Below are 14893 nucleotides of genomic sequence, written 5' to 3'. Positions count from 1 at the left end.
AAGAAGTTATGTGAATTTTAACCATCTCTTCACTTTCTTTTTTTGTTTTTAATTCATTTTCATTGTAAACAAATGGGATACATCTTGTTTCTCTGTACATGAAGTAGAGGCATACCATTTGTGTAATCATACATTTACCTAGGGTAATAGATTTTGATTCAGACTGTTATTTTAAAAAATAAAAATTCCACTATCTGTGAAAAAAAAAAAAATATATGAATATGTGTTTGACCTTACTAGTGGTAGGCAAATCCAGTGACGAGACACATTATTTTCCCTTATCAGGGATGAAAATTTTAAAAACTTGAAAGCATTCAGTACCAGAAAGAAAACAAATGCTTTCAAAACATGCAAGTAAGATTATGAATGACTAACACTTTTGTTCAAAATATTTTGGGGGCTGGGGATATAGCTCAGTTGGTAGAGTGCTTGCCTTGCAAGCACAAGGCCCTGGGTTCAATCCCCAGCACCGCAAAAAAAAAAAATTTTTTTTGGCAGGGGCTAGGGGTTGTGGCTCAGGGGCACAGCCCTTGCTTAGCATGCATGAGGCACTGAGTTGGATCCTCAGCACCACATACAAAACTAAATTTAAAAAATAAAAGTCATTATAAAAAATATTTTGGCAGCACCTACTAAAATAAATTTATGTTTACTCTTTATCCAACAACCCATATTACTAATCTAATCTATAAAACACTACTATTACTATAGGGCTATTGAATGGGAAATGGTTAAATAAATTACGTGTACATATGTTAAACTAAGGAATACATATACATAATGATCTGTATTCAATAAATTGCTGAGCACTAATTACATGCCTGACCTCTGTACTAGGCATAATGAATGTGAATGATTTGTTCATGGAAGAAAAATAAGTTATTAAGTATTCTGTACAATCTCATTTCAAAAAGGGAAAGACTGGTTATTTTGTCATATATGTTGGAATACTATACAGAAAAGATTATATATATTTTTTAAAAAGTAATTAAAAGACCATCTATTATTTCCAAGTGGGTACTTACAAAGTAAAACAAAAAACCCTCAAGCACAAAGTTTGTTTTATGCTGATAATATTTAATCTTTCATGTTTCCCTTCAGATCACCTGTAAAAAAGATCTTTTTATATTTGACTTGGAATTGAAGAAAGAATATGAACCATATTTAACAAATTGGGAGTAACACTTTCTCTTAAACATTTAAGATATGCAGACATTCTAACAAAGAGATGAAAAACCATTTTCTGTTCATGAAAGTAGTGAACAGTAGTGTCATAAAAGTCATTTGTCAGAAAGCCCTCTCTAATTTAATTCATTGAAAAAACAGATTTTCATGATCTATTAGATTCAGAGTTCTAAGAATAGGAGTCTTCAAATGGAACAGCTTCTCTGGCTTATAGAGGACTCTAAGCTACTCAGTGTATGTAATTTGGTCATATAATTTTTTTTCTTTCTTTTTTTTTTTTTTTTGCGGTGCTGGGGATTGAACCCAGGGCTTTGTGCTTGCGAGACAAATACTCTACCAACTGAGCTATATCCCCAGCCCTGGTTATATAAATTTGACAAATTCCCAAAATTTAAAATAAAATATACAGTCCACTGTCAATACAAAAATTATTTAAAACTTTAGCATATAATTTCCTCAAGGAACTTAGGGTAAATATATTCTTAATTCAAGAATATTTAATCTTTTAAAAATATGCCTTACTTCAATACGATTTCCAGAAAGAAATGTTACATATTTCTGTATTTTATTAGTGAGTACCAGAGAGTATTACTACTGAATGTCCATGTTTTTTAAAAGAACACTGGAAAGGAAGAGGATAAGAAAAGAAAAAAGAAAAAACTTACTGCATTGGCACGTTGATCCCAGTCATGTTTGTCATCTGACAAAATTTCCCTGATTTTATTTAATGTTTCTTCAAGTTCTCGACTAGAATAGATCTTAAAAAAAAAAAAGATTCAAAATTTTAACAGTATTTCTTACCATGAACAATATCAAAATTGTGCGCTGATGTTTAAAATATTTTTTCATATAGTAAGGTTATATCCTTTTGTAGCATTATTTTTAAATGGAGAATACTTAGTAATAATAATAATAAATTAAGATGCTTTGTTTTTCTTCCTTGTTAACTCTTGCAATTTCTCACCTCATAAATAACTTCAAATACACTCTTAAAATGCTTTGTAAATTAAAAACAGGATGCAAATGTCTAAGAATTAATATGAATGCAAAACTGCATTCATATACTTATATAATATTGTCAAAAGACATGTTTTGAGTTAGCTGTTGTGACAGACTGACTAAGATAGCTACGTGCTTTGTTCCTCTGGAACCAAGTGACTACCAAATAGCTATATATTCATTATTCTCTCATTCATTTGACTAATATTCACACAACAGGGATAAATAAAGCCAGGCACTAGGGAGACTACGGTGGGTAAAAACAGGCATAAAATATTTCATGCCTTTGCCTTATGGGCCTTAAAATCTATAGTCAGAGAGATTAAAATATTAATCGAATGACATAAATATGAAATAACAAATAATAGGTACCACAAAACCACGTAAGTCTACATAGCCTTTTTCTGACCTAGTAAAGGAAAGTCAAGTTTGAGCTGAGAGTTAAGGATAAGCAAGACAGAGATTTGTTTTCCCTTAAGAGTGAATAGCACCTGCAAAGGTTCTTCAGCAGAAAGAAATAGAAATAAGACCACAATACAGGCATAAAGAATGGAAAGGGGACTGGCAGAAGAGTCAATGAGTCATTCCTAAGTAAAGAGTACACAGAATCCTTACACTAGTTGAGGTTCAGAGGTGGGCATGTGACTTAAATCTGTGTAATCAGAATGAATCCCACAAGTTTTACTGGATCAACTGGAAAAAAGGCAGAAAGTAGCAAGGATGTGAGGCTAGAACAGTTGTAGCCATGTTGCTGACCATGAGGGAAGGCAATGTAGAAGAATCAGAAATGAAAGATGGAGAGACAAGAAGTCTGGTAAATAATATGAGTCTCTTTACCAAACAGTTGTACATTTATATCTTTCGCTTTCAACAACTATTAAATTCCCTTTTAGAGACAGAGAAAGAAACACACAAAAGGTAGAAAAACATGAGATAAGATAAGATGGGGAACCAGACAACATTGTTAGACAAGCATTCCTGAAGTTGCTAGCTAGCTTTTTCCTGCCTCCCACATACCCTTCACGGTAGGCCTTCTGGTCTTTTCCAGAAAAAAAGAAAAAGGTTCCTTTGCCACTCCTAATCTTATTATAATGTACTGCTATACAATACAATGCAAAGCTCCTCTTCTCTCACCAAGGAAAATAAAGAGATAAAAAATTTACTTCAGGGGCTGGGGATATAGCTCAGTTGGTATAGTGCTCACCTCGCAAGCACAAGGCCCTGGGTTCGATCCCCAGTACCCCCCCCCAAAAAAAAAATTTTACTTCAGTAAGGGGGTACATAATTTTTTAAAAACATTCCTTCAGGGAATATAAAATCAAAAGAAGTTTGGAGACCTCTAAGTTAGGAATCTTGTAGTAGGTGATTCACACATTTCTAATTTTTCTAATTGATTAAGTATGGTTTTCATACAAAGAACACTGGAAGATTAAGTTTTGAGGGGAGATTATTATTCCAATTTCATACAAGTTAAGTTTCAGATGTCTCTGAGACACATGAAATGAGGTGTCAATCTCAATCATAGTGGATAAATGTTTTTGTTCCTCAAGCCATGCCTGGGTTGGAGACTAAAAACCTGAGTGTTATCTACATAAATGTGGGTGCCAAAGTCATGGGTTTTAATGAGGTGACTCAGCAAGAAATGGAAAGTGAGAAAAGAAGGCTCAAAAGTAACCCTTAATAAATTCCAATACTCAGTGGCCAAGTAGAGAAGCTGTTTATATAGGAAACAGATGAAGCAGACAAAGATGTAGGAGGGGAAAAATGGAAGAACACTGTACCACATCCACTACAATAAAACATGGCTGAATGCATCCACTGTTTTGTTAGATGCTATTAGAAGAAGAAGAAAAAAAGAAAAAAGAAAAGAAAAAGGGCACTAAATAAAATAATTTGATTTTGAAATAATTTTATTTTGGTGCTATGATAAATGATCTACTCCAGACTTGTTTCCATGGAGGAGAAAGATGGAAGAAAGCAAGATGAAGTGAATACAGATGAAATTAAAGAAAAAGCACATACAGATAACTCTTCTGAAAAGGCTGTGTGGACAAAAATAACAATATTTGGAAGATATAGAATCCAATATGATTTTTATTAATCTCTTGTGGCAGTGAGGTTCAAACCCAGGGCCTTGTACATTCTAGACAAGCACTCTACCACTAAGCTATACCCTGACCCAGATTTTTGTTCTCTTAATTTGTTTTTAAATTAAGAAACCCAGCCATGTTTAATAAACAGTGAGAAGGTTCGAGAAAAAGAAAGAGTGTGTGCTCAGTGATTGTGCAAATCTGTTAAGAAACATGGGAAATAACAGATTTTGGAACAAAACTAGAGGTACTGGCTGCCTTTGAAGAAGGATGAAGGGACTCGTCCTGGAGCAAAAGAACAGGAGTTCTGCTGTGGGGAAGGAAATAGGCAGAAATATGGTGTTCCTACTTGATGGTGACTAGTTAGTAAAGAGAGAAAGCCACAAACTGAAGAAAGAGCTGAAGAGTGCCATTGGTGGTTGAAAATAAAGAAACACTCCTAATAGCTGAGGAAAGCAGAGGAGTAATTTAATATAACCAGGAAGTCAGATTGTTATGGGCTCACTTTATGTGAATTCACTACAAATCATGAGCTTTAACACGTAGCTTTCTCTAGTAGCACTGTTTCTGGGCTGTGAGTATAGAAACAAATTTAAGTCAGGAATCATCCAGAGTTGTACTTTTATAAAACAGGTACTAAAAAAATCAGAGAAGCAAGGGATTTTAATGTTTTATGTGCAACTTTACTGCAAGAAATGCCAGTATCAAATCTTAGATGAGAAGGAAAGTAGAAGTGAGAGATGATTAATTGAGATGGTGTAGAAAAGACATGGACTGAATATACTCAATATCATGGAGAAGTAGTTGTCAAGAATACTTGGAAAAAGCATGGAGACTATGATCAATAGGGAAATGTTTTATTTAATGACTCTGGACACAAAGCAGTAACATTCAGGTGACATTAAAATCCAAATAATGCCTAAAAAGTGGATAACTAAGATGAAGGTATAGAGAAAGTCTAGAAATTGCTGGGTCATCCAAATGGAAATGAAGTCATGAAGAATGTGTAAAAGTTTAGTACGATAATAACAGCAATAGCTAATGTGCTTACCATAACTTTATCTAACATGCTTACCATACACTTTATCTACACTGTAATACTTAATCCTCTCAACAATAATAATTCCTAATTTAGGATGAGGAAACTGAAGTACAATGGATAAAGAAATCTATCCAAGGTTACATAGCTAGTATGGCAGAGCTGAGATTCAAATCTAGGAAACAGTGGGATGTTGTCCAAATTAATACATGGCAATAATAAGGAAGCTGGCCAGAGAACATGAACCTCAAATAAGTGGGTGTAGGGATAATGATCACCAAGAGACAATGATGAAATCAAGCGCAATTAACTTATTATCAATTATTAAGGACACATGAGTAAAGAGTAATAAAAAGCCTTTAAAGAGCTTTAAAAAAAGAAATCAAATTTTCATTAAAGTAAGAACATTGAGGGTAAAAGGACTGGGAGTTTCTGTTTATGAAACAGATATTCCAGAGGGCACAATGAAAGGTAAGGAACATTTGGGGATGGCAGAGCCTCAGTAGCCAGGATCCAAGGGGCAATTGTGAAATAGCTTTTTCTTCTCCATAAAGGAGGGTAGCTCCTGACTTTAGTGATACTATGATATTACCATTCTGACAAGAATACACTGAACAATAAAAAAATGTTCAGGTTCAACTAAATTTTACCAGTTTTTCCTATAACACTAATCTGTCCCTTACATGAAAATTATAAAATATAAACAGGGGTACTGTTTTCCTGTTCTCTAAAAATGGGGAAAAAAATCAATAAAAAGATAAAACACATTTAAATCACAGACATTTTTAATGCTTTCTTACAACTTCATAAGACCTTCAATAGCTTAAGGACAACTTTTTGTTCAGAAAGCTAAACAGAAAATAACATGCAGTGAAAGGCAGTTTGCAAACAAAGCAATGGGAAATATTTTTTTAAAAAAATTCAGTATCTATACCCATTATGCTAGAAAAAAATATTCTGAAATGACATCAAGTGTTGGCAAGGATATGAAGAAATGAGAATTATCACAACTTTCTCACAGGAGTTTTTGCAAAGAATTCTACAGCATAATATCTAGTAAAGTTGAAAGATTATAACCATGCAACTTCCCTCCTTGTGTTTACACCCTGAAGAAACTCCTACAATCAAGACCATAGTTACAAAAATCATCAATGAAGCAGGATATGTAATAGCAAAAAGTTAGAAACAATCTAAATATTCATCAACAGAGAGGATAAATGAATTGTGACATGTTCAGGAAAAAGAATATCGTCCATCAATTCAAATGAATGAACCAGAATCAGAAATTTTAAGTTGTGGAAAATGTATTTAAAATTCTGAATAAAAAGGCTATATACCAATGTATAATATAAGATTTATGTGTATACATAAAAAATAAATACATGGAAATAATACTCAATTATAATAAGTATGTCCACTTTGACTACTTTAATAACTTTGATGTGAATGTATTTCAAAGTTTTTAGTCAAAGTTTTTAGTCAAAGTTTAATCTCCAACATTTTCTGGACTCAAATTTTGTCAGCATTTTTAAAAAAATCACTAATTTTGTCAATATGAATATTTCTTTTTGAAGCATTTTCATTCTTATGTAGTCGTTTCTCAACTTTTTCTTTTCCTCTTTTTGGTTCCCTGAGTAACTTTGTTTTTGTTATTTTCATGCTGTTACAATAAAAGGGAATAATAAACACAATAAAACATTAATTCAAGAATGTGAATTTCTGGGGCTGGGGAGATAGCTCAGTTGGTAGAGTGCTTGCCTTGCAAGCACAAGGCCCTGGGTTCAATTCCCAGCACTGCAAAAAAAAAAAAAAAAAAAAAAGAATGTGAACTTCAAGTTGGACATGACAATGTAATGTGATGCAACAAATATAGATTCCATTTTATTTTAGCCTTACTGGAGGGGAGCACTAGACAATCTATACCAACAAACAATAGCTTTTTTTCTTTTAAATTTTTTTTTTTAGTTGTTGATAGACCTTTATTTTATTCATTTATTTATATGCGGTGCTGAGTCTCAAACCCAGTGCTTCATACATGCTAGGCGAGTACTCTGCCACTGAGCCACGACCCCAGCCACCAAACAGTAGCTTTGTACTAAGTCAAATATATAATTTATATAGTCATTTAAAGAAAAAATAATTTTTAAAAATGGACAGATTAAAAAAAAAGGGGGGGGACAAAACAAATGATGAACAGGCATACAGGCAATATTCATGGGGAGAGTCACTTCACAGTAGCTTTACCTGAATAGAGGGGACATCTGTAAAAGCTTTTATAAAATCATCTTCATCAACTGCTCCAGCACCTCCTTCTTTCGAAGCACCTGCTAATTAAAAGGAAATCAATTTCCTAAGGTTCATTTTAAAGTATTTTAGCACTATGGACTACATGGAAAATTTATGCCTTTGATATAAACAAAGGTATGATTTTGAGGGATATTCCACTTTATAAGAAATCATTAAGAAAAAAACTCTAACTTTCAGAAAATAAAAGTACATGAAATAGTTAATTAACTCTTTATAAGGAACTAGGCTAAATTGATTGGATAAAAATTCAAATTACTAAAGCACATCCCCCATTCAGTGCATTAGCAAGGATACAAATACAATAAAAGAATAAATACTTAAAAAATTGAAGAGCAACTTAAAATAATGCCATCAGTAAATGATGGCAAATCAGTGAGACACAGGATCTGGGTATGGTCTTGTGGTAAGAAAAGCATATATAGAAAAAATGAGGGTCCCAAAATTAAATTATACAAACAAACCTTCCTTTATTGTATATATTAAATACAAAAGGAAACAATAGGTATTACAGGTATTTAAGAGCCAGTAATTAAGCGATTATCTTTCCAAACTTATTCTTCTTTGACATGCTGGGCCTAGTATTCACCAAACCATTATTTTTCAGTTGATTCTAATAGTTTCCAGTTAAGCTCTGCCCAGAGACTGGAAAGTGAAGGTAGAAGGGATCAGCTCCCTCCTGAATGCTTCCTGTTCTTGTCAGTCAAACTGTAGTAACTCTGGAAGACCATTCATTCCAGAGCAGTGCCTAATCCATATGTGAAGTTTACCTAGCACTCACTGAATCAGCTCACTGCCGCCCACTCCTTAGACCTGTAAGTCCCAGATCTCCAGAGGGTCCCTCCTCTAAGTCCTTAAGTTTTTGTTTGTTTCTGAGATGGGTATCACCAAACTGGTCTTGAGCTCCTGGTCTTAAGTGATCCTGTGGCAAACACTTGAAGTCCCAAATGCTGAAGTATGGTGCAGGCCACCACACCGGGCTTTAAGACTCTAAGTTTTAATAATTCTAACCTCCTCATTTTGTTCCTCCAGTTCTGAGCATGGTATCTGCTCCATGTAATTGCTATCTTCATATTTTAGTGTTATTCTTTTCACATTTTTAAGTCATCAAAAGCCATTTAACAGTTCTTTATATAGGCTGAGTGTCCCTAAACTGAAATTCTGAAATGTGAAATGTTTCAAAATCTGAAACTTTTTACTAACATGATGCCACAAATGAAAATTCTACACCATGAAACTGTTTCATGAACAAAAACATTTAAAGTATCATATAAAATTACCTTCAGACTGTGAGTATAAGGTGTATATAAAACATAAATAAATTTTATGTGTTGACATATGTCCCATTCCCAATATCTTATTATATATACTCAAATATTCCAAAATCCACAAAATACAAAATATGAAAAACATTTCTGGTCCCAAACATTTGGATAAGAGATATTCGACCTATATTAAATATTCTGTAAAAATATTTGGTGTATTTTCTCCTTCCTAACAGAATCCTGATTAATGCTGGTGATATTGGTTTCTAACTCTATATCACTATTTCTTTCTTCTTGGTATGAATTCAGCACATGAAACAGACTCCATCTACATAAGAATACATCCAAAGGGATGAGTTACTTTAAAATCTCTCCAATTAAAAATTTTAAAACATTTCCTCAATTAAGTTTTATCAAAGTACTCCGGACTTCCAAAGGTAAGAAGTTCCTTGTGTTTAAAAAAAAAAAAAAAAAAAACTTTTGCAGACTTTTATGAGTTTTAACAGTGATAAGAGATAAAACAGAGAACAGTATAACAAAATTATAAAGTAACAAAACTACAACTTAAAATTAACAGTAATTAGATTAATAAAAAGGGAACTAATTCATGCTTGCTACAGAATAGTCCAATAATGAATTTAATATCTAAAAACTTATTTTCTAGATATTAAAAAGTTCAATGAAAACAAATGTGCTCTCAATTCCATCTCCATCATCAAATCAGCCTCTGCAACTAACTGGTTAACTAAAAATTTAAATCATATATTGTACATCTTAAAATAGACTATTTTTAATTTGCCAACTGAAAAAGCCCCAACGTAATAGATAGAAAAATCATTAGAAATTAAAGTTGAAATAAAGGTGGCTGGATATAAAATATATAAAAATCAATTTCGTCTCTAAGTACTGGCGACAAAAATTACAAACTTTAACTTGGAAAAATACTTAGTTCAATAGTAACTAATACTTTGAGGTATCTGAATAAACTAATCAAACAAAAACAAAAGTAAAAAATTGGGGGGGGGGCAGATAATATATTTTAGTAAAACATTTAGAACACTAAAGTGGAGGGCTATTCCATGTTCATGAACAGAAATAATCAGTATTATAAAGATGTCTAGTCTTTTCTAAGTAACACATGAATAATCATGCTAATAATCAGACTTTTGAAAGGGTTTCTTTTCTTGTGGAACTTGTCAAAATTAACTCTAAAATCATTTGCAAGAGCAATTGGCCAAGAATTGTTAAGACATTCCTGCAGAAAAAAACAGAGTACTTACTCTACCACATATAAAGACTTACAAAGCTAAAATAATTATATCTAGGTTTTAGTACAGGGATTGAACAGATAACCAAAAGAATAAGATGTAAAGTTCAAAAACAAAGCCACAAATAAATGATGCTTTAATAATAAGACAAATGTATTAACCCATTTTCTGTTATCATAACAAAACACCTGAGGTTTATTTAGCTCCCAGTTTCAGTGGCTGAAAGTCCAAACAGCATAATGCCAGCTCTGACAAAAGCCTCGTAACAAATGACATGGTGGTGATATATGTAAGAGGAAGAGATTACATGAATAGGCAGGAAGCCAAACAGAACCAGAGACCAGTCTCTCTTTTATAGCAATCCTCTCACGAAAACTAACCAAGGGATTCTTGAGAATTATGTACTCCCTTACAAAGGCAGCACCCCTAGTGACCTAAACTGCTCCCACTAGGCCCCACCTCTTAAAGGTTTCACATCACCTCTCAATGTTTCCACAGTGGAGAATAAGCTCTCAATACATGAACTGTTGGGGAACACACTCAAACCATATCAAAACATACCAACAAAGAAGGGATTCAGATCAATAGAGAAAACAGGACTTATTTAATAATAACATAACCAAATTCAACAAAATGCTGAGACAATGTATTATCCAATTTTTAAAAATGTTTTTATCGGGTATTAAAACATAGTAAACATTCTGATTCCCATGAAAATGTAGGCATCCAGATTCAAAGCATCTATTCACATGAATACACTAAAAACCCAGAGATCAAAGAAAAAAAGAACTAATGAAATAATCTTATAATATTTCAATCTTCAATTTACAAGTAAATGGGGAAAGTACAAACATCCAAGACCAGCAATGTCAACTACAGAGGCCTTACTGGGGAGAAGAAATCAGAAGAAGCTGCAGAGAAGAGGAGGATCCTAGTAGTTGCATAATAAACATCAACTTAAGGTTTTCCCGGGACCTGAGTTACGTGGCATACTCAGAAAAGGAAAAGTATCCATTTTTTTTTTTTTAACCTTGGTGGATAAAGGAAAGAAAGAAATAAAAGATAAGTGAGGTTCTAAAACAAGAGAACCCCAGAATCAGTACAAAGCCCCACGTATTTAATAAAGAAGCTGCATTTCTATATGCCAACAGAAGAGGGCATTCTTAAATTGAGAAACAACACAACTTTCTTTCTGGCCCCTATATCACCTGTTAACTTGTAGTTCAAGAAAATCCAACACATTATCAGACAAAGAATAAATAATCTGACATCTATAATAGACTATAATAAGAAGGAAACAAAATAAGAATGAACATCTTTTATGCTGATAAAAGTATCTACTTAAAACAAAAAATCCAACAACTAAGTAGAGGAGAAACACAATATTCCAACACAAATCAATATAACTAAATAGCAATTATACATATGAAAGAATAGATTAATTAGAATGTCAAAAATTCTGAATAGATATAGAAGATACCAAAAGACAACTGGCTAAAGTCTGGAAAGAAATGAATACTAAAGCACCAACTATGCAAGGAAGAGTTGATATAACCTGGTTTGAATAAGGGAAGTTTTAAAGATATTCTTAGGACATTTGGGGAAATTTAAATATATAAATGAGGTGCTGAAAGGGAGGTGAGCATATAGTTTAAGAATAAATTTACAGAAATTAAAAAGGACTGTCACAAAGAAATGAGACAAATCCAGAACATCAGACAATCTAAAAAGACAACTGACTTCAGATTCAAAATATTAGTGTCACAGAGACAAAATCTGGTTAGGGAGTATTTTATAAATACTATTACAGAATTTTCTCACATAAGATAAAAAATGAATATGTGTGAGTGTATATATATATATATATATATATATATATATAAAGAATTCAGATATGGGAAAACAGATTATAAATAGAGGTGATTAGTGTTAACTGTATATCAAGTTTGCTGTAGGCTCAAAATTCTTCACAATAAAAAATATGGGAAACCATTCACCATAAAGCTAGAGTAGATAAAATTACATCAGCAAAAGAAGAGAGAAACTCCAGACACGGACCAAGATACATAAGGTCATATTTCAGTTGAGTAAAGGATATTTTACTTAACTGCAGACTTAACTAGTCATGAATAAAGAAGAAATAAATGTAAACAGATACACTACCACTTTATATAAATTATGATGTACAAAACACGTTAAATGGGGGCTGGGATTGAAGTTCACTGCTAGAGTGCTTGCCTAGCACGTGTGAGTCACTGGGTTTGATCCTCAGCACCACATAAAAATAAATAAATAAATAAATAAAGGTATTTGTCTATCTACAACTAAATATATTTCGTTTTTTAAAAAAAAGTTAAATGTGAAATAATGTTTTAGAATAAACCACTTTTTGTATTCTTGGAACTGAACAGCAGTCCTCTTATTCAAGATAGTAAATTTGAAAGTCAAAAAGAAAAGGACAGATGTTTTACCTACCATGACAAAAAAAAAAATAGAATTTAACACAAAAAACATGATATACAGGAGAGACTGAGGAAATGCTTGCAACTTTAATAGAAAATAAAATGCCTAATATGGCAACTTGAATAACATTAAGAGGGACAGTTTATTAAGTCATGGTGCAACAATAATGTAGAATATAGTTGCTATGGTTTGAATGTGTTCCTCAAAAGTTCATGTGTTAGAAACATATTCCCAAATTCATGTTGATACCTCATTTGAGAGGTAATTATTTAGATGCATCATGAGGAAGGGACCCCTATTATAGTGGCTTTGTAAGAGAGAGATCTGGGCACTCTCATCATGGGAAGCCTAGGAAGGCCCTCATCAGATGTCACCACCCTGATGTTGGACTTCCCAGTCTCCAGAACTGTAAGAAATAACTCTCTATTCTGTATTTTATCCAGTCTCAGGTATTCTGTTACAGCAACAGAAAACAGACTAAGACAATTGGAGGCTCTTAGAAGTATGTAATAATTTTCCTTCTTGATGCTGATGGATGTTCTGGGATGGGGAAAAAAAACATGTTGCAAAATATTTACTAGAACATTTAATGGGAGGATTTGAGTACCTACATAAATTAACATGGAGTAATATAACACAGAAGCATACATATCAAACTTAACATTGTTTATCTCAGGTTGATGAGATTAGAGGCAAGCTATTACTAAAGATTCTTTTAAATGTATTGTTTGACTTAACAATGAGCATGGCTTTTATATTTAAAACAATCATTTGTCTTTCAATTATTTTCATTAGTAAAAAACATTGGATTTTAAAAAGACAAATGATAAGTTAATGGGAAAATTTTCTTAATTCACAATATGCCCATTATAAAAAAAAGTTTATCAATTATGTTAGAATGTATGTGATGGATATAATATAAGCATGGAATTGTAGTTATTATAAGCTTCTACTTGATACTTTATACTTGATCTCTGAATCAAGTAAGACTATAGCTTAATTTTTTTGATCCATGTAGTTTTTCTTTTTATTTGATCCAGAGTAAACTACACAGATCAAAAACATTAAGTTACAATATTAAAAATTGCATTATTACATTTAAATTATATTGTCAATTTTAAGGATCAAAAATTATACGGATCAAGTGTAAAGAAAAATTCCTCATGTGTGAGATCTTGATTAATTATTTGTCAAATCTTTTCTGAGGTAAAATTTGAATCAATCTGTGTTCCTATGGGGCTTTACAATTTTCTAACACCTAGATTTTAGTCAAAAAGTACAGAGCCAAAATGCTAACAATAGTGGAATAATGAGCAGGTACTGCAATTATAAGTTTAAAACCTTAAACTGAACATTCTATATGGCCTTCTAGGTGCACAACATAGAGACTTGTATACATTGAAATCTACAAATAGCTGTATAGAGGGACAATAACTTTCCTGTGAGAAGTTTGACTTTTCAATGTCAATTAAAATTGTTTATATTATTTCCTCTCTTATCAACATTCTGAATGCCTCAAAAAATAAACTTTGTACAAAAAAATGTCTGCCATTTTAGGTTTTGTAGAGGAGGTAAAATGAAAGCAGGGTCAAAAATAACTACAGCAAATGACCTACATTCTTATATGTAAGTAAGAAAGTAGGCAACTTACACTAATTTACCTGTTACTTACTCAAATAGAATTCATCTTAAAACCAAAGTTAAGACAGACTACATCAGAGTATTATATGATAGGTAGTCAAGATTGAGTATTCATAGTAATTTAAGACAGAATGGTGACCGGTCAAACTCTAAATCAACATGGGATAAAATAAAAAATATGTACTATATGCACTATTAACTAAGAAATGACTTATAGATGATCCAAAAGGAAGCCTTTGACAGTGGGCCAAACACTATGTTCTCATCTCATCCCCAGCATTGAAAGTTCTGAGGCTTACACTGTGGATTTAAGTCAGATCATCTTTAAGGATCCTTCAGGGCTAAAATCTGAGTTTAGGATCTTTTCCTGTCAGTAAGGAAGGAGGAAGAGGAATAAAAAACTAACACAATGTTATTTGATTTTTAAATAAGGCTCAAAACCAAAAAATAGTCTACTAGTCAAAAGAACTGGATTCCAGGATTCAACAAAAAGTTCTTCAGATTTATGAAGTATTATGATTCTTGTTATGTTTATCTGTTCAAAAGAAAAAACAGTGGCACATGCATACAATTCCAGCAGCTTGGGAGGCAAAGGCAGTGGAAGCAGGAGGATCATTCAAAGCTAGGCTTAGCAACTTA

At 32.5% G+C, this 14893-nt stretch overlaps 1 protein-coding gene across 39 annotated transcripts in view; it reads right to left on the bottom strand.

The window, feature by feature from the left end:
* The window catches only part of CLASP2 (cytoplasmic linker associated protein 2), a 196918-nt gene that overhangs the window by 111497 nt on the left and 70528 nt on the right, over positions 1–14893 (bottom strand). For 20 of the 39 annotated variants that reach the window (XM_079114217.1, XM_079114191.1, XM_079114185.1 and 17 more), the window contains 2 exons: positions 7558–7640; positions 1851–1943 (listed from right to left, as the gene is read on the bottom strand). In XM_079114217.1, coding sequence (XP_078970343.1) covers positions 1851–1943; positions 7558–7640 — 176 coding nt within the window. The remainder of the gene's footprint in view (positions 1–1850; positions 1944–7557; positions 7641–14893) is intronic. The other 19 variants (XM_079114196.1, XM_079114223.1, XM_079114221.1 and 16 more) reach the window with 1 other exon arrangement.

This window comes from Sciurus vulgaris (assembly GCF_902686455.1).
Source record: "Sciurus vulgaris genome assembly, chromosome: 16".
NCBI lineage: Eukaryota > Metazoa > Chordata > Mammalia > Rodentia > Sciuridae > Sciurus > Sciurus vulgaris.
This window is presented reverse-complemented; position numbering and strand designations above follow the sequence as displayed.